This window comes from Kryptolebias marmoratus, linkage group LG15 (genome assembly GCF_001649575.2).
Source record: "Kryptolebias marmoratus isolate JLee-2015 linkage group LG15, ASM164957v2, whole genome shotgun sequence".
Taxonomy (NCBI): Eukaryota; Metazoa; Chordata; class Actinopteri; order Cyprinodontiformes; family Rivulidae; genus Kryptolebias; species Kryptolebias marmoratus.
In genome coordinates, this window is record NC_051444.1 from 28,267,411 (window position 1) to 28,289,329 (window position 21,919).

Consider the following 21,919-nt stretch of genomic DNA (forward strand, 5'->3'; position numbering starts at 1 on the left):
CTGTGATGACGGACGGTTACATAGTGCAGGCGGGGCCTGTCACTTGTCGTCATCACGTCATTTGCCTAAAGGCGTGATTAAAGGTGTCTTCAGCCAGGACACGCGGGAGCGTGATATCCCATAGTACATGTGTTGTACCTCGTTCCTCTCCTTCAGGGAACAGTAGTTATATGCATAACATTACGTTTTTCAATAACCCTATGGTCTTGGCGGAGGTTTGAGTGCTTTGAAGGACGGTAATGAGATCATTGAAACAACCAGAACTTGATGTTTCTCGGCCACCATTTGCTTTTTTTTCTTCTTCTCATGGACGGTACCAGTTTGCACAGTGTAAGTGGATCGAACCGCTGACTCTAGACCCCTGAATTGAAACTCACGAGGGGTTCGTGAAGCTCAGTCAAGTTTGTGATTTTGTCGCAGAAGAGACCAAAACCATAAAAGTGAGGGAGTTGCACTTTGCCTCTAAAAATATATAAACTTTAACGTCCAGGAAGAGACGGACGGACTGAGACGTCTGTCGCTCGTGGATTTGTCTCGTGTTTAAATTGTTATTAGAAATGTTTTAAAGAATCAAGGTCGTGGCTGTTTTAACTCTTTGTTCAATAAAAAGCAGCTTCTTCACACGTTTACAGGAGTCTTTTTAGATGTGTGGAAGTTTGTGTACAGCGACCAGATCTGCAGGACTGCAACTGTAAATAAAGTCATGTAACACTTTCATTACTGTTCCCTCTTGTCCTTTTTTTTTAAAGCGCCTCAGCAGCTTTGGTTTTCTTTCAGGCAAAACTAGAGTGGGATTTATCGGAGAAAATGTATCCCTCGCTCCAGTTTTGTCTCATCAGTCCCAGAAACTCTGGATCTTGTCAACAAGCATTTTGTTGAATTTGTCTCGTTTTAGTTCGGTCAGCAGTGGAGTCTCCTGGCTCTTTTTTTTCATGGCACCCTTTATGATTCAAAACCCAACAGATGCTGCGATCAGAAAGTGTCGCACCTTGACGTGGGAGTTCAGCTTGAATGGTTGTGGACATTTATCTGGCTCATTTTCTATCGCACTCCGTCTGATCAACCTGGGCTCGCATTTCCTCTTGTGTCCGCATCTCGGGAGGCTACAGAGCTTTATACAGTACGTTTTATAAACATTGGCAGCTGTGTTCTGAAGAACATGAAGCTGCTTGGAGACGGTCTTGTAGCCTTCACCTTTAACATGGATACCTATAATCCTCTGAGCTCCTCAGACAGCTTTCAGCTCGACTTTCAGTGAGGTGAGCACAACGATACCAAACTACCCAGCAGCATGTGGGCTTCCTTTAAATGGCCTGGATGACTGATGAAAAGCTTGAAGGCATCTGTGATGCCAATTAATGTCAAATTCTTAGTTCAAAACACAACTATAATTCAAAGATTAACAGCCTCTTTAAGGCTACCAATAAGTCTGTTCATACTATTTTAGCATATTTTTGTAAAATAAACAAATCATTTCTTTTAACATTTCTTTTGGTTACTCCATCAAATACTAAAGGTACAAAAGCTTTATATCTGTACATTAGATAAATGCTTTTACTGAATCTCTTGACTGAGTCATATACTATGTAAGTGTATATATAGATAGATAAATAGATATGAGGTGAGATTAATATTCCATTATTTATCATGAAAGTAAAGATCACGTAAGAATCACTTTGGCATTTAAAACAACATTTTGAAATACAGTTTTGATTTCAATATGAATGAACTAACATCATCCTAAACCCCCAAATTATGAAAGTGTTCAGACAAAAGATAATGAACTCTGAGCACAACTCTTCCACATAAGATTATCAATAAACTGTACATGGCTCACTGTTAAAAAAATAATTTATTGCAGCAAGGAATTTTAAAATTGATCCTTTTTATATCAATTATACATGTTTGCATCCACTTTGATTCAACAACAGCAATGGGACAACATGACATTGGTTGTTTTTGCTCTTTTTTTTTTTCTCTTACAGATAAGAACATTTTGTCAACACACAGGAATCCCTTTTACAGCGACACGAAACATGAACAAGTACGAGTTTGGTTAAATACAGAACAGTGGTGAAGACGCATGGTTCAGAAAACACTAAGCAGAAAACCTCGACTTGCATCCACTGATGTTGAGTTTCTGGGTGACTGAACGCTGGAACTCAAGTAAGAAATCTAATAAACTACTGGGTTCACTTCAGGAACGCTCCATGTTTAGCATCAAGCTGAAAAATTTAAGAAAAACTCCACCCAACAAACAGTTACTCAGATTGTGTTGAAGTTACAGTTCAGACACAACATTAATGCAGAAAACTGAGCAGTAATCATCTAACCTCCACAGCAGCCACAGTTTAGTCTTAAAAACAAAAATGTCTAATACTTTTATATTATTAGGGTTATAATTTTGCACCAGTTAAGGGAAATTTGTAGAAATGACAGCATGAACCAACCAACTTTTTTACAGACTCTGTTTGCCATTTTGTGTTGATAGTCTGTCCACAAAAAGTGTTGGGAGTCCTTCTGGTTTGGGCTGATGTCACTTGGAAGATATTTACATCTCGCTGATAAACATCTTCCAAATGACATCAACCCAAACAACTCCCAGGATGGAGAGGTGGGGCAGTGATTATCCCAACCATTTATGAGCCTGAAACTCTTTCGGAAACTTTCGGATGAGAGGTGAAACATCTTAAAGAAGTCCAGCTGCCTTCTTTCCACACCTAGGATTACCAGGTGCTGCAGGACTTGAATCCTGAGTCACTAGGACTGTGCAGCACCTGGATTTTGCTCCGTTCTTATTTGTCATATTCTTAAATCAACCAGCACTGACTACATGCTGGCGGAAGCACACCCTATAGTTCATAAGGATGTGCGATTTGTACTCTTTTTGCGTCAGATCACAGTCATCCTTTTAGCCCAATCTGTCACAAACACATCAAGCACATAAGCCACAGAAAGAAACAGAAAAATGGCCTCACAGCGAGCTCCAGACCCTCCTGGCTGAAGTACAGAGACACTCCTTAAAACTGCGTGAACAACATGTCAGCGTATCAGGAAGGAATCACAGTCAGGAAACCAATAAGTGTTCGGGATTTCTAAATCAGTGTGACATTGTACATGTGACGTGCCCCCCCTCTCAACCTTTGGTTCTGTTTGTTAAGCTCTGCATGTGAAGCACGATCTGAATCATCTGCTCAAACGAGCCCCCACCAAAGGTAAGAGTTTCAACAGGAGCTTCAGGATTGTGTTCAGTGCACTGAGATGTTTTTAAAACGGCTGATATGAATGCAGGCAGTACTGTGAACCTGGACTGCACTGACTTCATTGCACAACATAAATACATCCGGTCATATCCAAACAGTAAACCCTGGGTACATTTATGCCCCTTTTCCACTGGCTCTACGTCAGCAGCCCCGCTCTACTCGGCCCGGCTTGGCTCGGCTCTATGAAAAATGCATCGCGTTTCCATCAGCCAGTTAGGTCGACAGCAGAGGAACGCCTCCTTGCGTTGGGGGTGGGGGGCAAAGCCACACCTGCGGACTTCCTACGCCATGAGTTGCTCTTGATGAGTGTGCGTTACCGAAACTTGGCTTCATTTGTGGAGCTTTTTCAAATTTTCCCGGCACTGTCGAGATGTCCAGTTGTATCCAGCACCAGCCATCCGTTCTGTAACCTCAACAAAAACTTTTTCATTTCTTGTTGCCCCATCTAGCTGGCGCTGAATGCTGCAGTCCCCAATAATTGCAAGAAAAGCCAGGACCTTGTTGTTGCTCCAGGAGATAAACTTTTGTGAGGACTCCATTGCTGCTCTCTCTCTTCGCTAACATTCCAAAATCGCTCTTTACACTTGCATCTGACCGCACCCATGACCAATGAGTGAACAGAAGCTAAGCTTGCGTCACCCACAAAAGCAGGGCCGGCCCGGCTGGCCCTGCTCCAAAGCTGGGACCGAAAAAGCAGGAACCGGCCTCGAAAAATGCCGGTGGAAACGCTCACAAAGCATGCCGAGTAGAGTGGAGCTGGGACCTTTAGAGCCAGTGGAAAATGGGCATTAGAGACTCCACCAGGGCTGCTCTTCGTCTCTGATCCTGTTTGTGGTGTTCGTGGAGAGGAGGGTAACAGCTGGAGCCTCGGGGTCTTGTATTTAAATTTGTAAATGTTGGTGCCATCAGGCTACGAGCTTCTGCGTGGACTGGGGCAGTTTGCAGCTCAGCATGAAGAATTAGACCTTTCCCGACATGCCTGCCTTCTGTTGATGAAGATGACAGTGCAGCAGATTACTCCTCTGTTTATTCTTCTTTCAGGAGATAATAAGTATTAGAAGCTAACTGTGTGTCACAAATAAAGCTAATCTTTGAGAATTGAGTGCTTTTAGATGGTGGGTGGGTTTTGCTCTAAATGGATGCATAACCTGATTTAATGGTGGGTAAATGTTTTGGCAGCACAGTTTGAGGCACACATCTCTTTTTCTAAGGGATTGGAGAATTACAGTACAGTATGTGCAAAATCTTAATTAGCACCTGCAAAAACCGCACAATCTTATGACGAATCCGGGCCTGAGGCTTTACATCAACTGTGGTGAGGCTGATAACATTTGCATCATTTTGGAATTCCATCAAAACACTGAATTGGCTTCTTGAAGGTGTGGCTTTGAATAAAGGGTCATGGAGACGCTTCAGATCCACTCTTTCCACCTCACATCTGGTCTCAGAACATCAAGATTGCATTTGCTAAATGCTAAACTCAAAGGTCCACTAATAGGCCGAGTCTGCCTTTTATTTTCTTGTAAACAGTATGTAAGGGGAGTATAATTATTGTGAGCTGTGAAATCAGATTTTAAGTTGAGGGTCATTGCTACGTAGCTGGAGAAAATACACTGCATAGAGAGCATATTTAATTATACTAACTCTGCTCTTTTTGCTCAGCCGGGAGGGAGAATGAATCCAACACAACACACAATGCTTTAAACACTCTACAACTAGCTGACAAGCTAAAATCCCAGTCTGCTCAAATCAAAATAAAGTTTTTTGCAGGGTGGAGTTTTTCCTTAACAATATATAGTCCACCGTGAACCGACCTTTTATATTTGGCTGAGTTTCTTTACTTGTGAAACCAAGGTGTGTGAGCTCTCTCTAGTGGTGCACATAAGAAATGGAAACACCAGACAGTTTATAAGTCTAGCTAAAAGTTTAAGAATAACTGTAAAATGTGTAATTTGTGATATCTTAACATCTTCAAAATATGGTGATGGTACAAAGTAGATGGTCTTACTTCCTGCATGGGACCTTTGATATAAAAAAAGTTTTATTTTGTCAGTCATAATGGGCTTCATGGCGAAAAAAAGTTTGGGACCAAATGATAAAACAGCCTACTTCCAGGACTGATCCTGCCTGGAGGAGCAGGGTCGTGTGCAGCGGGGTCGTTGAGCTCAGATTGAGACGGGACACACGAGGATGCGGTCCTCCAGCAGGACGCTAAGGACGAGGAACACAAAGTACAGAAAGAACATGGTGATGCCCAGCATTTTGCTCATCTTCCAGCGACACACGGCAATGGAAATGATGACGAAGAGGAGCATCAGGAAGAGCAGCACAATAGCGCAGAAGAGGCCATTGGAGCTGACGGTCACTGGCTTGCCGTTGTGGAGGAACGTGTATATGAGCCACGGGATGGGAAGACTGAAACAGACGGACGGTAGGCTCATAAAGTACACCGTGGTTCAAAGGTGTTTCATGTTTCAGTGTCACCAACTCCAAACAACATTTCTGATTGGTAATTTGCTCAACTTTAATACAATAAGTTTTAGTACTAATTCATAAGAGGTGAATTGGAGAACTCAGAGAACTACATTTTTATCATTTATTCACAATCTTGGTGTCATATTTCCTTCACAAAAAAACAAACATGTTTTTTAACAACTGTACAATTCAATTCCAGTCACAGCCACGCAGAATTACTCACCCGACAGTGATGTCGAAGATATTACTCCCCACTGAGCTGGACACGGCCATGTCTCCCAATCCTTTCCGGGCCACAATCACACTGGTGATCAGGTCGGGGATGGACGTCCCCGCCGCCAGGATGGTCAGGCCCATAATCTCCTCCGAGATGCCCACCGTCTCGCCCACCTGTGAGTGCCAGCACAAGAAAACTGGTGTCCATTATGCTAAATGGGGTCTCCAGAAGGCTTCTTCTCTTATGAAATAAGAAAAAACACCAGTCGCCACCTGCCGCCAGATGTTTTTCACAGAGGTGCTGGTTCCCATCTGTAAATGTCACATCTGAGAAGGATCCACATGATCTCATTTGGACTTAATTTAAAATAAATAAATAAATAAAAAAGTACTCAAGGAGCCGGAAGGGCATGTTACAAAGATGATCAGAATAAAACCAACAAAGCCCCAAAAATCAGCTCAGAAACTGGAAAGAAACTATGTTACACTGTTAAATGAGTATTGTTTCAGAGGCTTTGGGAGTATAATCAGGCATAAAGCATAGCACATGTCAACAAGGAGAACATCTCAGAGGGTCAAGGCTGCAAAACTAAAAGATCTGTCACCAAATTCACCAATTTGCTGTGATGAATCAAGAGGCCAGTTTCACAAGACCTGTATTACAGAGGAACAACATTTGTAGGTCAGAAGAAGCAGAATATGGTAATATATCAGACAGAAATAGAAGCAACTGAAGGGTTTGGTAGGGGGGTGAACCCTTGGTTCGTTTCTGTCTGGTCAGCAGCTGTGAATGACCCACTCAGCTCAGTTTGGTTCAGGAGGCGCTGCTGTTTGGAGAGCTTCCTGAGTGGAGCTGGAAATGCTGTGACAACCTTAGCTGCTCATCTCCTTTTTCATCAAGAGTGATAGAGTTTATTTTCTAATTACCTCCATGTTCTGTTTGAAGTGTTGTCACATCCATCACTGAGTAAAACAAAGTGCAACGTAAAAAAGTGACTACAGAAGAAAAAGTGCACCATAGCGCCTGCAAGTGGCTGCGTGTGTTTCTGACCGGTCAGCAAGAAATGATGAAAGGCGAGTTTCTCTCTTAAATCAAGCCACAGAGATTGTGTTCAAACTTTGCCCACTCAGCGTGTTGCTTCAGCCACCGGCGTGGAGCAACACTCAAAAGGAAGTCACCTGATATTTAAACCTACTCAAAGGACATTTTTACGTTTCATATTTACTAGATTTTTACACAAGTAACTTTACTTGTCCTTAAGCAAAATCTCAACAGATTAACTGCATTTTTACTGGAGTAATAATAATAATAATAATAATAATAATAATAATAATAATAATAATAATAATAATAATAATAATGTGAAAATATTTAGTGCCTGAAATTTGTCCACATTTATTTGTGTAAAACATTTGGTTTTTAAATCTTTACATGGGCTTAATGGGTCAGTACAGTAAAGATTAGGGACACACAAAAGAACTGAGGAAATTTTATTTTTGTTGTTGTTGTTTTGAGATTAATGCTGACATGTTTAGATAATAGTGTAAATGAACAGAGAAAGGTTTAAATCTTATTGACAGAAGAAAAAGTGGAAATATTTCTAATAGGCAAAAAGTCACCGTGTTGAGAACAAAGAAGTCTATCAAGGTTTATTTCAGAGGAAGTGTCCCTCACTGTGCTCCTGAACCTGGCTAGATTTGTTTTGTTTGTGATTATTAATACTGTATCTGAGAGTTATGGAAGAACTTTTAGAAATTTTAGCAATTTTGTCACTTTTAGCGATATTGACATTTCAACCTTAAAATGAAAACTAAAATGAACCCTCCTCCTCAAAACACAATTTTTCTTCAGAGTGACCCTCTGTAGTAGGTCAATGACTTTATGACAATCATCCATCCATCCATCCATCCATCCATCCATCCATCCATCCATCCATCCATCCATCCATCCATCCATCCATCCATCCATCCATCCATCCATCCATCCATCCATCCATCCATCCATATTCTTTATCTTTCCAGGTCACAGGGTGGTGTCTATCTCCAGCAGTCTCTGTGTGAGAGGCGGGGGACACCCTGGACAGGTCACAAGTCCATCACAGGGACACAGAGACAAACGAGACAAACAACCATTCACCCTCTCACTCACACCTTGGGAGATTTTTAGAGTTACCAATTAACCTAAAATGCATGTTTTTGGTCTGTGGGAGGAAACCGGTGTACTCAGAGGAAACACCCATGAGCACAGGGAGAACATGTAAACTCCACCCGGAAAGATCCCAGGCCAGGAAGTGATCCTACAACCTTCTTGCTGGGAGGCGACAGCTCTAACTTTATGAGAGTCAGATGGGTTTGATGTCACTGAGTTTACCAGCACGAAGGAAAAAGTCTTAAGAAATCCCACTAATACATCCCGGTTGGATGTTTTGCCCCTTTATGTGCACATTAAACAGTTTACTTGCTAATTGTATTGTTTTGGTAGTGCAGGTTGATGGATTTTAATACCACGTTTTGGAGACATCTCCCAGTTTCCAGGCTGAACTAACAAACAATTTTACATTTCTTTTAATTTAAGAAACAAAACAGTTTTTAGAAAAGATGAAACTGATGAGCTGGAGCTGAAGGAAACCTGTGTATTTTGGTTAGTTTTATACCACACACCTGAAAATCAAAGAGATTTATGTGACATCCAGAGTCAGGGAGGAAGAGGAGTCCTGTAAAGGTGTGAAGAGCTGACCCACCTGATGAGCCCACCACACCATCATGTAGGAGAAGATGCCGATCCAAAAGATTGAGCCGATGAACGTGATGATAAAGAACCTCTTGGATGCCTTGGAAAAACAACAACACATTTTTCACATGACGTGTTGACACACAGCCACACAGTGATGGTGGCGGGCGTTTGGGCTCACTGGGTTGCGGACGTCCGGCAGCGTGAGCCACAGCGGGAACACGATGGGCAGCAGGAACAGATAGGTGGCCTGTTTGCGAGTGGTTGTAGGCCACTCTAAGGACAGCGGCTCGTTCTCCTCGTCCTCCTCTTCCTCCTTTTCTTCCTTCTTTTCATCACCGTCCTCACCGTTGTCCTCGCTCTCACTGGAGTCACTGCTTTCTTCGTCTCTGCCGTCTTCTTCCCTGCTGCCCCCCGAGTCATCGGATCCCCCCTCTGATGCTGCTACAACCTGTGCAGAGGTGCAGGAGGCAGAAAATGAAGCAAAAGGCTGAAAACATCCAAAGAAGACCTTTTGAATTACCTAAAGAACCTGGGAGAACATTTCCAAAGAATTCAAGAATTAAAAAAAAGTGCCTAAGACAGATCTGGTTGTGTGTCCCCCAAAAAAGACTTAAACTTTGTTAGAGCTAAACAAACTCTGTTTTTGATCAAACATATAGTATTTTTGTTGCCCTTTGTCAAAATATGAAAGGCAATAATCTTTTTGTAGCATTCGCAAAACATCTGATGAACCCCTTGACAGATTTGAATGAAACTTTCAGAAAGTAATGCTTGGGTGGAGTCAGCTCCATTCAAGATATGAAAGTTTGATGTGGTTGTCACTGAGAGTCATTCACAAGACATAATCTGAGCCTGGACACATCTCCTGAGATCCTGGAATATAGCATACGGTTGTGCAAAATGTCATTTACAAGGTTTGATCCAGATAACTACATCACATAATGTAATTCCAATCGTTCTTGCAAAAAATGAGATGCATACCTGAGCATTTTAACAGACTGATCATACCTCCCAAATGACCCCTGAAGATGCAGTCCCGTTTCACTCCAACACACCTGATTTCAACACTAAAGACTGATGCAGACCACAGAATCACTGCATTACTTTGTAGGCTTGTTTGCTGCAGTTATCACAACAAACCTGTCTGCTTCAGCCAATACTGAACTTGGGATAAATGTACGAGTCTAATTTTAAGGATGGCTGCTCTTTGCTTTCGGAAAACTAAAAAAAATCTTAATGGAAAACATAACGGTGACAGTAATAAAACAAGTAAAGTATAAAGAAGGGGAAGCGTTCCTGCTGGGCTCAGGGGAAGATAATGAAAGCAGAAATATGAGTTCAACTAATTGATTCAAGTCTGAGGAGACGTCAGCCCTGTCTGCTCATCAACACTTATTTCCCAAGTGCCGAGCTGCAATTAGGAAGGGGAAACATCAAGTACTCATGTTGTTGGGTTGATTTTTACAAACTTCCACTCAGACATGACTGTTTTTAACAGACTGAAATGAAAAGTATCGTCACATAAAAGCTATACTCGTGGCTTTTAAAGAACTGAACTTTCTCTACAGTTTTTTTTAGGAAATGTCTCACCTTGGACTCTGTTTTTTCCTCCTTTGCTGGAGGCTGGGAGGTGGAGGGCTCAGCCACAGCACCCCCTGCTGTTCCAGAAGCTGCCAGCTGCTCACTCTTTGCTTTCTGACCGTCTGCAAGAAAAAGGATAAAGAAATGACGAGTTATCAACACACAGCTGAGATGCTGGTCTGATTTATGCATATTTTTCTCTCTTCATACCATAAAAACTGCAGATTTATAGGCGACTCACTAATCAGCCTCAGTTCAGTCAGCTTCTTGCAGACAGCATCACAAAACAATCACCAGACTTTGATGTGTAGTCATATTCATATTTCTTTTTGTGCTGCCCTGTTTGTGTGAGCAGCAATAAAACAGAAAATGGATGTAACGTTTCTGTTTAATTTGCTCAGCTTTCTGCTTCTTTTTTATCGTGTGACTTTTCTAGAAAAGGGCATCATTTAGGCACTTATTTGTTGCTTTTTAAAACACAAAGAAAAACGAGCAGAAACCAACACCGACAGCAGTTTTTACACGGTCACAGGACTATTACAGCTTTGTTGTGTGACGATAATGTTTTGCCCCCATCTGCCATGTTAGCAAAATATCTCAGGACAGATTGCACAAGATCTTTGTTTAAAATTCTGCCATCAGTTACTTAGAGTCAGCTCATGAACTCATGAACCTCGAACTTTAATGAAACCTTTAGGAAATAATCACTGGATGGTCATCCACAACTGATTAACCTTTACAACCAATCCAATTCAAGATGGCTGCCACAGCCAACTGACCTTAAAAAATAAATGAATTACTATTTTTCAGTCAGTTTTACAGACATGGTGGTAAAATTTAGTGTGATTGTAGCTGAGAGTCATTAATAACACAGAGTCTAAGTGCTACTCATTGTGCACAACCTTTGCTTAAAACTTTAGCAAATCTGTTGGAGTCATCTGTGTCTGTCTGTTAGCAAAATATTGAAAAAAAAACATTGAACAGATTCTAATAAAACTCTTAGAAATGAATCATTGGAAGTATTTCTAGGAATTATTTACTTTGGGAGTCACTCCGATTAAAGATGGTCACCACACCTAATCAATATTAGCCAACACAAAAACTTAGTCAGTTTTACAGGTACTAAGCTAAATTTTGTCGTGGAAGTAGCTGAGAGTCATTCACGGCACATACTTTGAGCATGAGGTCTTGCAACATTACATTAGATTGCACACAACATTTTCAAGGTTTGACTAAATCAGCTACAACAGGAAGATGATCTAAGTTTCAAACTCTGGCATGAGAGGCAGCAGACAATATGCATTCTTCAAAACTGTGTGGCCGAACAAACAAACTAAAGACATTCTGTTGAAAAGAGAAAAAGAACTGGACTGAGGAGATGTTCAATGAGCCTGACAAGCTGCTCCTCAGACCTCAAATGTCTGTTCTCAGTACTTTAACAAAAGGGAGCGAATAGTAAAAGAAGAAACTTGAGTAAAATGATAAAAGTTCCCAAAAGTTGTGCAAAAAACACAGATGTATTAAAAGCGTGTCAAACAGCTCTTCATATTTTCACCCTTTGAGGCAGAAAAAACATTAATGTCGAGCCGTTATGAAGTGGGAGTGGGAGTGATTGAAGTGCTCGGAGATAAACACACTGCTCTGAAGGAGCCTCCTCTCTGCATGTCAAACCTCCGAGCTGATTGATTTGGGCTCGTTCAGGCCTCTCTAAGCTCAGTGCAGCACGTCTTTGCCCCGCACCTCAGACTCTAAAGGGCCTCATTAGTTCGTAATGTGATGCACGAACACGAGGACTAAGAGTCTGCACTGATTGTAGAGGAAATCCTCCTGCAGCTGTCTGACTGTCATCACTCAAATATTTGACCCAAAAAAAACTCTCGGAGACGTGCAGATCAAACTATATGCTATGTGTGCAAAAGATGTCCAGGCAAAAAGACAAATATGATCAAAGAGAAATACACAAAAATGCAAAATTATAAAGAAATACATTTTTAACTGCTTTCACAAAAACAAAAGTTTAATGAAACTAGTAGTTAGAGGCTTAGTTTGAGGCTTTAATAGTATAACTCCAATATCATCATCATCACCAGCTGTGAGTAACGGCAGATTCAAAAAATGATTGAAGGGTACAACAAGTATGAGATGCATTCAGAGGCAAACGTATTTAGTTTTAATAAATATGAAATCTAATGAGAAGCTTTGTGCAGACAGGCAGGGAAAGGAATGATGTGTTTGCTCCTCTTTTCTCCACAAAATAGTCAAAAGAGATGAGAGTGAAGAAAAGACAAAAGTAATTAAAATTAACTAAATCATTTTAAACTGAAAAAAAAAACAAGACAGAAGAACATGTTTAACTTGAGTCTGTGTGACTGGACTACACTCGGGCGTCTCTTTGGAGAAAAGACAGTGTGTTAAGTGACTAAAGTGAGATCTAATGTAAATATATTTAACAGACAGGAAAAGATGGCCGACCTTTCAGCTTGTTTATCGTGCATGAATGATCCTACAGGAGAGGCTGCTAAAATTATTAGGAACGATTCAATAAAATCCTTTAAAGCAGTTACACACATTTAACACAGGGAACTAAGAGGACAATGCTCTCATCCTCTATGACCTCTAAATGTTAACCATAGATGAATACCTTCTCCTAGGCTGAAATTATTCATGTGTTCCTTTTGTTCTGGGAAGTCAGAACATCTGACTTCTGGAAAACTCAAATGGAACAACCCCAAAGTTAAGTTGGAGGTTTCTCTACCCCAAACTTTAAAATTATTTTAAAATAATAATAGTTAGCCTGGTCCCTGAGCACAACAATTATCAAATCCCACTGACCTGACAATTTGAAAATGAAACACTGAAAAGTGATGCGACGTCATTCCCAGCTCAGAGGTCGGACTTCCAAGATAAATGGATGCAGCATAAAGCTTTAAAACTTAAATTCTGAATCTTTGCCTGTGCCAATTTAAATCATGTGTGTTCAACTGATACCAAAATGGAAATGAGTCATGAGACAATAACAACTCAGTTCAAACGTACAAAAAAACCTAGCAGACTGAAGAAGACAAAATGGAAAAGCTGTATGGGAAAAACTAAGTCTACCCCTGCTGTCTTCAAGGATTTAGGAGTTTCAGTATCAGTAAAGCGCTGCTGATCAAATGTTTTAATTGTGTGATCATGAGTGTGAGCATCTCTATAAAAGTAGGAGTTTTGTCAATTTGTTGCTCTGGAGCCTACAAGGGTGTGTCAACCCAACGTCAAGATGGAAAGACAACAGCAATGACTTTAGAGAAGCAACTACTACTGACCATTAATCTAAAAAGGGTTAAAGGTCAATTACAAACTCTTTGGAGAGAAAAATTATTCACAACAGAACGGCCCAAAAAGAAAAGACTCAAGGTGCTGGGACCTTCAGAGAGCTGAGCAGAAACAAATGTCTGCACATCTCAATGACCTGAAGCAATGTTGGACAGAGGAGTGGGCCAAAATTCCTCCACAGCCATGTGAGAAACTGAAAGTCATACAGAAAACAACTACTGAGAAATATTGGTGGTTCTACAATCTATTGAATCAAAGGGTGGATTTAGTTTTTCACACACAGCTTTTCCACTTTGGCTTTGTTTTAGTTTAATCAATGACACGGGGGAATCAATTGTGTGTTTTTGTACACTCAAGGTTATATTTGAATAACTTTAGAACCTGGTAAAGACCAGATTATCTTTATGTAAAACCCTAAAATTGAAAGAGGGAGTACTTTCTGTTTCCCATGACTGTGGTTTATTTGGTTAGCACCTAGTCCTGCTGGCTGAAAATGTAACTTATATTAACTTTCCAGCACCAGAATTACCATTTAATCTGACAACACACAACATTCCCTCTAAGTATATGAAAAATGACACCATAGAAGCCCCAAACATTTATGTGTTTATCCTTCCTTTTAGTTTTCATATAAACTTGACACAAAGCAGTGTTTCTTTTCAGTGTTGTTAAGCTAGGCTAACTCTTTAGTTCGGCTAAGCTAAGCTATGCTAACACGGGCTGTGCTGGTGAATCCATGTTGGCGAAGCTGTGCTAAAGCAGTCATAGCATGGCGTTAATCATTTAATCAAAACATCACACTGCCATATGATACTTTCCAAGAGAGCCACTCACCTTCAGCATGGTGATGACGTGACTCGTTCTGTAGATTTTCTGTCAGCGTAACATTCAAAGGTTTTACTTTGTTCTTTGCTGCAATTAAGAGAACCATCACTAAAATAAACGTTACAAAACTCAAAGCAAAAGTTCAGATTTTTTGAACTGGGGTTCTCCGGAAAGGTTATGAACAAATAAAAATTTGAATGACCTTAGTATGGAGAAATAAATGAAATAGAGTTTAATTCTGACTGGATTGATGAGTTAATGGACACTCTGAGCAGGGTTTAGACTAAAGTAAATTGCTGCCATTTTAAATAAGCTTCTCTTTCAAAGATTTTATGGCATTTTATTTATTCACAGGCTATCTATCAACCATAACATTGCTGTAATTTCCACTTCAGACAGTCATTTACAAAGAACTATCTGAGAAACCAACAGCTTGCTGTAGCCCTTCCAGTACAGACTAGCCGTTAGCTCGTCAACACGGTCAAGATGAAACTCTACTTCTCCAATCTCCAACAGGTAAGATCATTTTGTTCATATTGTTTCACAGAAGCCTGCTTCAAATGATCTGAACTGTTTACTTGATGCTTTTTCCCCACAAGCAGTTTTGAGTAAGCACTTCAACCTCTTTGAGTTTAATAACACTCACCAGAGTAATGAGAACAAACACAGTCATTAAGGATAAATGTGAGTCTTTGAGCACAGGGTCAGTGCCGGATGTTTGTGGGTCTGTTCTACGGCTCATAAGAATTAAGCTTTACAGTGGGCTGTTTGAGTAGTGCATGAATTGTTCTTTAATGTAGAATAAAAATGTTTTTAACTTTTACCAATAAACACAAACATAACCCTATCAAAATGGACCCACTAGAGACTCAGATTGTAGCCTTAATAAGGACATTCATGTCGAAGCTTTTAGAATAAAAGTGGTAAGAACAACCACTGAATAAAGACACAAAAACCACTGAATAAAGACATAAAAACCACTGAATAAAGACATAAAAACCACTGAATAAAGACATAAAAACCACTGAATAAAGACATAAAAACCACTGAATAAAGACATAAAAACCACTGAATAAAGACATAAAACCACTGAATAAAGACATAAAAACCACTGAATAAAGACACAAAAACCACTGAATAAAAACACTTCACAAAAACTACTACAAAAACACACATAAACATGCAACCATTTGTTACAAACTAAAAGTGTAATATGTGGTTTGTGTGTGTGAGAGAGAGAGATAGTTTAGGTTAAAGACTAATTCTTCCAGATATTTGAAGGCCTTTCAATAATTTCTATGAACTTTCTAGTCTTTTTCATGCATTTTCAGTCCAGAACCTGAACATTTTCTGAGGAATATTTTTTTAGTTTGTTCAGAATAGAATAGAACACCCCTAATTAGTCAATCAGCAGGGAAATTCCCATGGTTTGTGAAGACACCTAAATCTTAACGAAATGCTAAACATGATACAGTTTTACAAGCATAAAATGGCATTTCATTAACCTTTATCTAAAAATGGTTAAAAAAATAGTTTAAAAAAAAAAGCCAAAGCGTTAAGAAAAGAGACAGAAAAGAGGAGTGAATAAAGACTTTTGTACAGCACTGTATTTGTGATAAAAATGAATTTAAAAAAAAGACCAGACTGATTACTAAAACATCCAAAACCAAACATAAAAACACAGACAACACGTTTTTACAGCTCACCTTTCTTCTGTGTAAGCCCCTCCCCTTTCACGTCACCATTAAAGGATGTTTCTGATTGGCAAAAGGTGCAACAGAGAACGTTTAACATTATCAGTAAAGCTCAGGCATGTAACTCATAGGCTGCGAGTTAATTATACATTAAATGGGTACACGGTGTAACAGAAAAGCTCAAGAGTCAGAGGACTCTGTATGAAAGCTGATATACATCATCATTAAGTAATCTTTGAGCCGTGTAGGTACAGTTAGTCATCAAAGATCACCTGCTCCTACAAAGATGAACCAAAACATTAGAACCACTGAAGTTTCCAGGCTGCTAAAAGAGACCAGACCCACCGCCTGTCAGATTTATGAGTTCACATCATGTGCCTCAGACCTTAACATGCTATGGTAATAGAAAAAGGTTATTCTGCTCCTTTATGATTCGTCTTAAAGATTTGACTCATTAGTTTATATCACAAGCTTGTTAGACAGCAGAGAAAACATTTGAATTTTATATTATTACAAAACAGAGACCACCCAACACGATGTAGCAGTAAATCAGAAAGCACATTGACAGGAAACCACAAACAGACACACGACGAGACGAGACACAGCCAGGTGGCAGCTTCCCGCTCTTACCTTCTCTGATTCTCTTTGGCCGTGAGGTTTTAATGGCACCCCGAAGGGCTGCTTCTAGGATGGAAACCACAGGTAGAAATTTAACTCCTGGGCTCTCAGAGGTCATTTATGCCCAACAGATAATGTAAAACAAGAAAAGGTTTGTCATGGGTGCAAAACCAGACGAAGTTCTTTCAAACGGACATGAGTCACGCCTCTAAAAAATATTTTAAAAAACCACAGCCTGTCCAAGTTGTATTCCGTTAAAGAAGTGTTTGTAAGGCTGCTGAGTGAAGGACTGAGTGGTAAAATGGGCGCAATGTGAAATCATTTCACATTAGATTGACTGGATTGATGCAGGCACCCATATGTGCTACCTGTTTTTTACTGATCCAGCTAAAGAAGCCCATGTTTCATCCACACGAGTCCACTCAGTTCACCCAGGAGGACCTTAGATAAGCTCAGCTGGTACCCAAATATGTGTCCACTCATATCTGGTGTAGAGACCACATATACAAGTGTTGGGGGAAGGGGGGGTTGTAAATGCGTAAAACAAAGTTCTTGAAAGACTGAAACTTAAGGTATGTCAGTATCCAACAATAAAAGTGTTTGTCTCAAAGCAGTAGGATCAAATTTTGGTGATAAAATGTCAAACTTTTCTGATAGCCTACTCCTTGCCGGACACACTCGGACAACTGGTAACGACCCTCGCTCTCACCCTCTGGACCTCGCCTTGTGGATTGCCCCTCTCTGGATTTGTTTGCTTATTACGGACTTCCTGGTTCTGACCTCTTGCCTGTTTCCACCTCGCAGCTCCTGGTGGTCGTACCTATTCCAGACCAAGCCCGATTCCAGACCGTGAGTGCCGCTCTAAACATTAGCAAGCTTAACAGTCTGGTGTTTTCCAATAAAAGGTTAAACCTTTGTCTGTGTCCTCTCATTCTGACTCCGTTCACGCTCGGCCTTGTCAATCAACCTGTAAAATCACAATGTTTTCATAAAAACATTTATTACAAACCTATGGACACACATCAGTTCACTGTAGGAGTATCCCTCAATACTCCTATATTTACTTATAGGAGTATTGTTTTTGTTGTTTAGACTTTATAACAATATGAGAGAGCTCATTCAGAACTGAGACTTTGTTTTAAAAGTCAGTCTGAAGACTTTGTGTAAATCTTGAAAACATGTTTTAGGTAAAATAAAAACAGATGAAACCCATTTGGGATTCATGGGCTGTAATAAAAAATATTGTCTGAAACCTTAAATTTCTTCACGCTTAAAAGATGATTTTGTGTTTTCAGAATGATGGAAAAAGGTTTCTTTAATCTAAATGATCAGTTAGAAAATGTAACAGTATATCCATAATAATTATAGTATATCTTTAACATGGACAATTACTTCCTTGTAGTATGTAGGTTGAAACTTTACTTATAGCCCTGCTGTTTTCTTTAATTTTCTTTTATTTAGATGAGAGATAAACATTTCAATTCTCCAGTATGTTTTATACAATTAGTGAATTGACAATAAAAAACCTTTCAATCCTTTGAAGTTGGTACTAAAGAGGAAGTAGTAAAACGGCTGTCAGGATGATGGTGTGATATGAGGATTTAAAAGCCTCAGGAAGCAGGTGGCTCAATGAAAACATAGTTTTAATAAAATAAAAAGCTGACACGTTGTCATTCATGTAAACAAAGCAAAGATGTGATAAAGTCAGTGAATCAGCTGAATATGATGAATTACAGACTCTGTGTTAAACAGTGGGTGATTTCTGGTTTTATTTTTTGGCTCTGTTGCCCTTTTATGTTTTCAGCTGTTAAATGATATAAATGTTGACAGGTCATCTCAGTTCTAAGGTGAAACCTCCCTTCACTGGCAAACACTGTGCTCTCCACTTAAGAAGAGACTCCTCCCTTCAACGCTCGTCCTCACTCTTACCCGAGACATCACCCGGTTGATTCTATATAAATGCACCCACAAACCCATAAACTCAAATGCCAAGGAAATGAAAATCCTTCCCAAATCGAAAGAAACCAGTTAAGATGGTTCGAGCATCTGGTAAGGATGCCCCCTGGACACCTCCCTAGGGAGTTCAAAAAAGGTTAAAAACCAAAAACACCTCCCCAGGGAGGTGTTCTGGGACTGTCCAACTGGGAGAGACCCGAGGGAAGACCCAGGACATGCTGGAGGGACTGTATCTCTGCTGGCCTGGGAACGCCTTCAAATCCTCTAAGAAAAGCTGAAAGAGGTGGCTGTGGAGAGAGGTGTCTGGGCCTCCCTGCTCAAGCTGCTGGCCCCACGACCCGACTCTGGAATAAGTGGCAGATGATGGATAGATGGATGTTTGCTGTCTTGCCAGCACTTTCATTGTATTTTTAATCCATGTAAGCTCTTCGTCACATCTTTATCTTGGCTCCTCTCGGCTTTCTTCAATTTTAGCAGAAAATGTATTGATCATTCTTGTCTGTTAAATAGAAGCCCTGCAGAAAGAGTTCCTTAATACTGATATCAAGTCAAATGGATGAAGTGAAAACACAAACAAGAAGCCTCTGCCTCTTGGTTAACATAAAGTCCCTGCAGCACTCTGACAACCTCACGGTCTGCTCCACATCTGAACGTTTGAATTATCAGGAGACTACACCTCCTCAGGTTCATGCCCAGCTGCACAGATCCGGACTCAGCTGGTCCCACAGAGATACAAACTTTGGTCTGCGAGCACACCAGCTCTGATCCAGCTTTCATTAGCCTGTATTGAAAAGCTGATTAGGGATCAGTGTAGGGGTTGAACCAATTAGTCGACTAGTCGACTAGTCGACTCTAGGACGTCTCGCGAGTTTTTACATTTCATGTCGACTAGTCGCAGTCATGTGATTGCCGGTGGTGACAGCCTGTGCTGATCTGACAGCACAGTATACGTCACAAGACACAAGAAAAATAAGTTAATACATTAGTTTAAATGATATGTAGATGGATGCATATTTGTGGTTTTACAGTGTTTTTAAAAGGAGATGGAGTTGCAGCTGCAGTCAACTACAAAATACGAGCCGTCTAAAACTCGCCCCCTTCCCGCTAAGGATGTCACTTAGCCGGCTCGCGAGTGTCTTTGTCACGACGATCTAACTAATACATTATGATGTTATGTTGCTGATTAAATAAAGATCTGTGGTAATGACAGCTGCTGATTAAATAAAAGCCTGTAGTTGGTAATGACAGTGTATACTTGTCTGACATATATATAGCCGTGAGTTCGTGCTAAGAATGACACTTCGTGCTTAGAAGTGTCATCAGATCAGCTGTCAGAAGTGTATGACAGTCTGACAGCAGATCTGACAGAACACTGGCTACAAAATGGCGTCTTCAAAACAGATCGAGGACAAGCCTGCATCTTGTCAAACAGGTAGAAATTCGTCAACAGTGTGGAAATATTTCACTAAAGATGACTCTTCTGGTTTAACTACCGTAACATGCAAAATCTGCAAAGCTGTGCTGAAGTACAACAAAAGTACGACCGCGATGCACAGTCATTTGAAAAGGCATCCGCTAATGCTAGCTCCTGAACAACCGGCTCGATCCAGTCAGTTGTCAGTAACTTCATTCATGAAACGCCCAGCTGTGACAGGACACCGGCGGCAGCAAATCACAAATTTGCTTGTGAATTTCATTGTCAAAGACATGAGACCACTAGCTGCTGTCCACGGAGAAGGATTTAGAGATTTGCTACAGTTTTTCGAACCTAGCTAGGGGTCAATATTTGCCGTGAAAATAGCTAATAAAGCCTCCAAGTAGTTGTGAAGAGTTTTTGCGCTTACGTCACTATGACGTCACCGCGACTAGTCGACATCGACTCGACTATTATCATGATGTAGTCGACCTTAAAAAATATGTAGTCGTTCAACCCCTAGATCAGTGGTGGTCAAGTGCTGTGAGAGCAGGATACAGCGGTACGGCGAGTTCGAGGACGGACTTAAGGTCACACTGACCTACAGGACGAACAGAACTGAGTCACCGCCAGCTTCCTCGCTTCAACTCAAAGCTGAAACATTAAAACATCTGAAACAAAACTGGTTTCTCACTTTTCATGAACAGCAGTCATGTTCTAAAGAAATGCTGATTAACATAGCTATGAGCAGATTAACCTGTCTCTCTGAAATGAGAACAGCTGTTTAAACCCATGAGTGTTTATCTTTTTGAAGTATCTTACTGTGTAAACCAATAAATAGTTACACATTTTAATATATTATTAGCCAGCAGAACCAGTTTAAATAAAAAAAAATGTGAATCTGTTAAAATATTTTCTTTAAAAAAATTCTTGAAAGTTTTATGGCTGTTTTAGATTTAACCTTTTTAGCTGTTCTTTTTCGAAAAAAGTGTTGCACTGTTTCAGATTGGTCTTTTGATTTGATCCTTGTTGATAAATTAAAACAGCAGCTTTTCCTTAAATGCTACTGGAGGTCTATAAAAAAAAACTGCAAAACATTTGAATCTGACCAAATTACACTGGAGTTGAAATGAAAGCTGTCATTTTTATTTTTATTTTGATTTGTTTTCATAGTTTTTAGTGGCCTGCAATGACTTTTAAAATAAATTGGCACTAAATAAATCAACTGAACTCAAATCATCATTACTGTCTGACACGTGGAAAAGTAAAAAGTTTCTCTTAAATCACCAACCGAAGCCAAAGGGTCCCTTGACGACTGCAAACATGCAGGATCTGCAGTGACGTACCTTCTCCCAGAGGATCCAGAGTGTGGATCATCAGCTGGAAGATGGTGCTCCGCAGTGAGGTGTTGTGGAGGGAGGCTGAGCTGCCACCTCGCTGCAGGACAGGACGAACCTGCAGAACAAAGGATGATAGTCTGAATGTTAAGGAGACTTCGTTTTCCTCTCACAAACCAAAAACAGGCATGTTAGGTTAACTGGTAACTCTAAATTGTCCCCAGGTATGAGTGAGAGTGTGAATGGTTGTTTGTCTCTTTGAGTCCCTGTGATGGACCTGTGACCTGTCCAGGGTGTCCCCCGCCTCTCACACAGAGACTGCTGGAGATAGACACCAGCTCCCTGTGACCCAGAAAGAAAAAGAAAATGGATGGATGGATGGATGGATGGATGGATGGATGGATGGATGGATGGATGGATGGATGGATGGATGATGGATGGATGGATGGATGGATGGATGGATGGATGGATGGATGGATGGATGGATGGAT

At 40.4% G+C, this 21,919-nt stretch overlaps 1 protein-coding gene across 1 annotated transcript in view; it reads right to left on the minus strand.

The window, feature by feature from the left end:
• Positions 1-1,928: 1,928 nt before the first annotated feature.
• The window catches only part of LOC108242137 (sodium/potassium/calcium exchanger 1), a 28,305-nt gene continuing 8,314 nt past the window's right edge, over positions 1,929-21,919 (minus strand). The window contains exons 4-12 of the mRNA XM_017426783.3: positions 21,438-21,546; positions 16,734-16,787; positions 16,116-16,166; positions 14,419-14,496; positions 10,279-10,391; positions 8,867-9,136; positions 8,696-8,785; positions 5,962-6,128; positions 1,929-5,678 (exon numbers count right to left, since the gene is read on the minus strand). Of these exons, the coding sequence (XP_017282272.1) occupies positions 5,429-5,678; positions 5,962-6,128; positions 8,696-8,785; positions 8,867-9,136; positions 10,279-10,391; positions 14,419-14,496; positions 16,116-16,166; positions 16,734-16,787; positions 21,438-21,546 (1,182 nt within the window). The 3' untranslated portion in view covers positions 1,929-5,428. The remainder of the gene's footprint in view (positions 5,679-5,961; positions 6,129-8,695; positions 8,786-8,866; positions 9,137-10,278; positions 10,392-14,418; positions 14,497-16,115; positions 16,167-16,733; positions 16,788-21,437; positions 21,547-21,919) is intronic.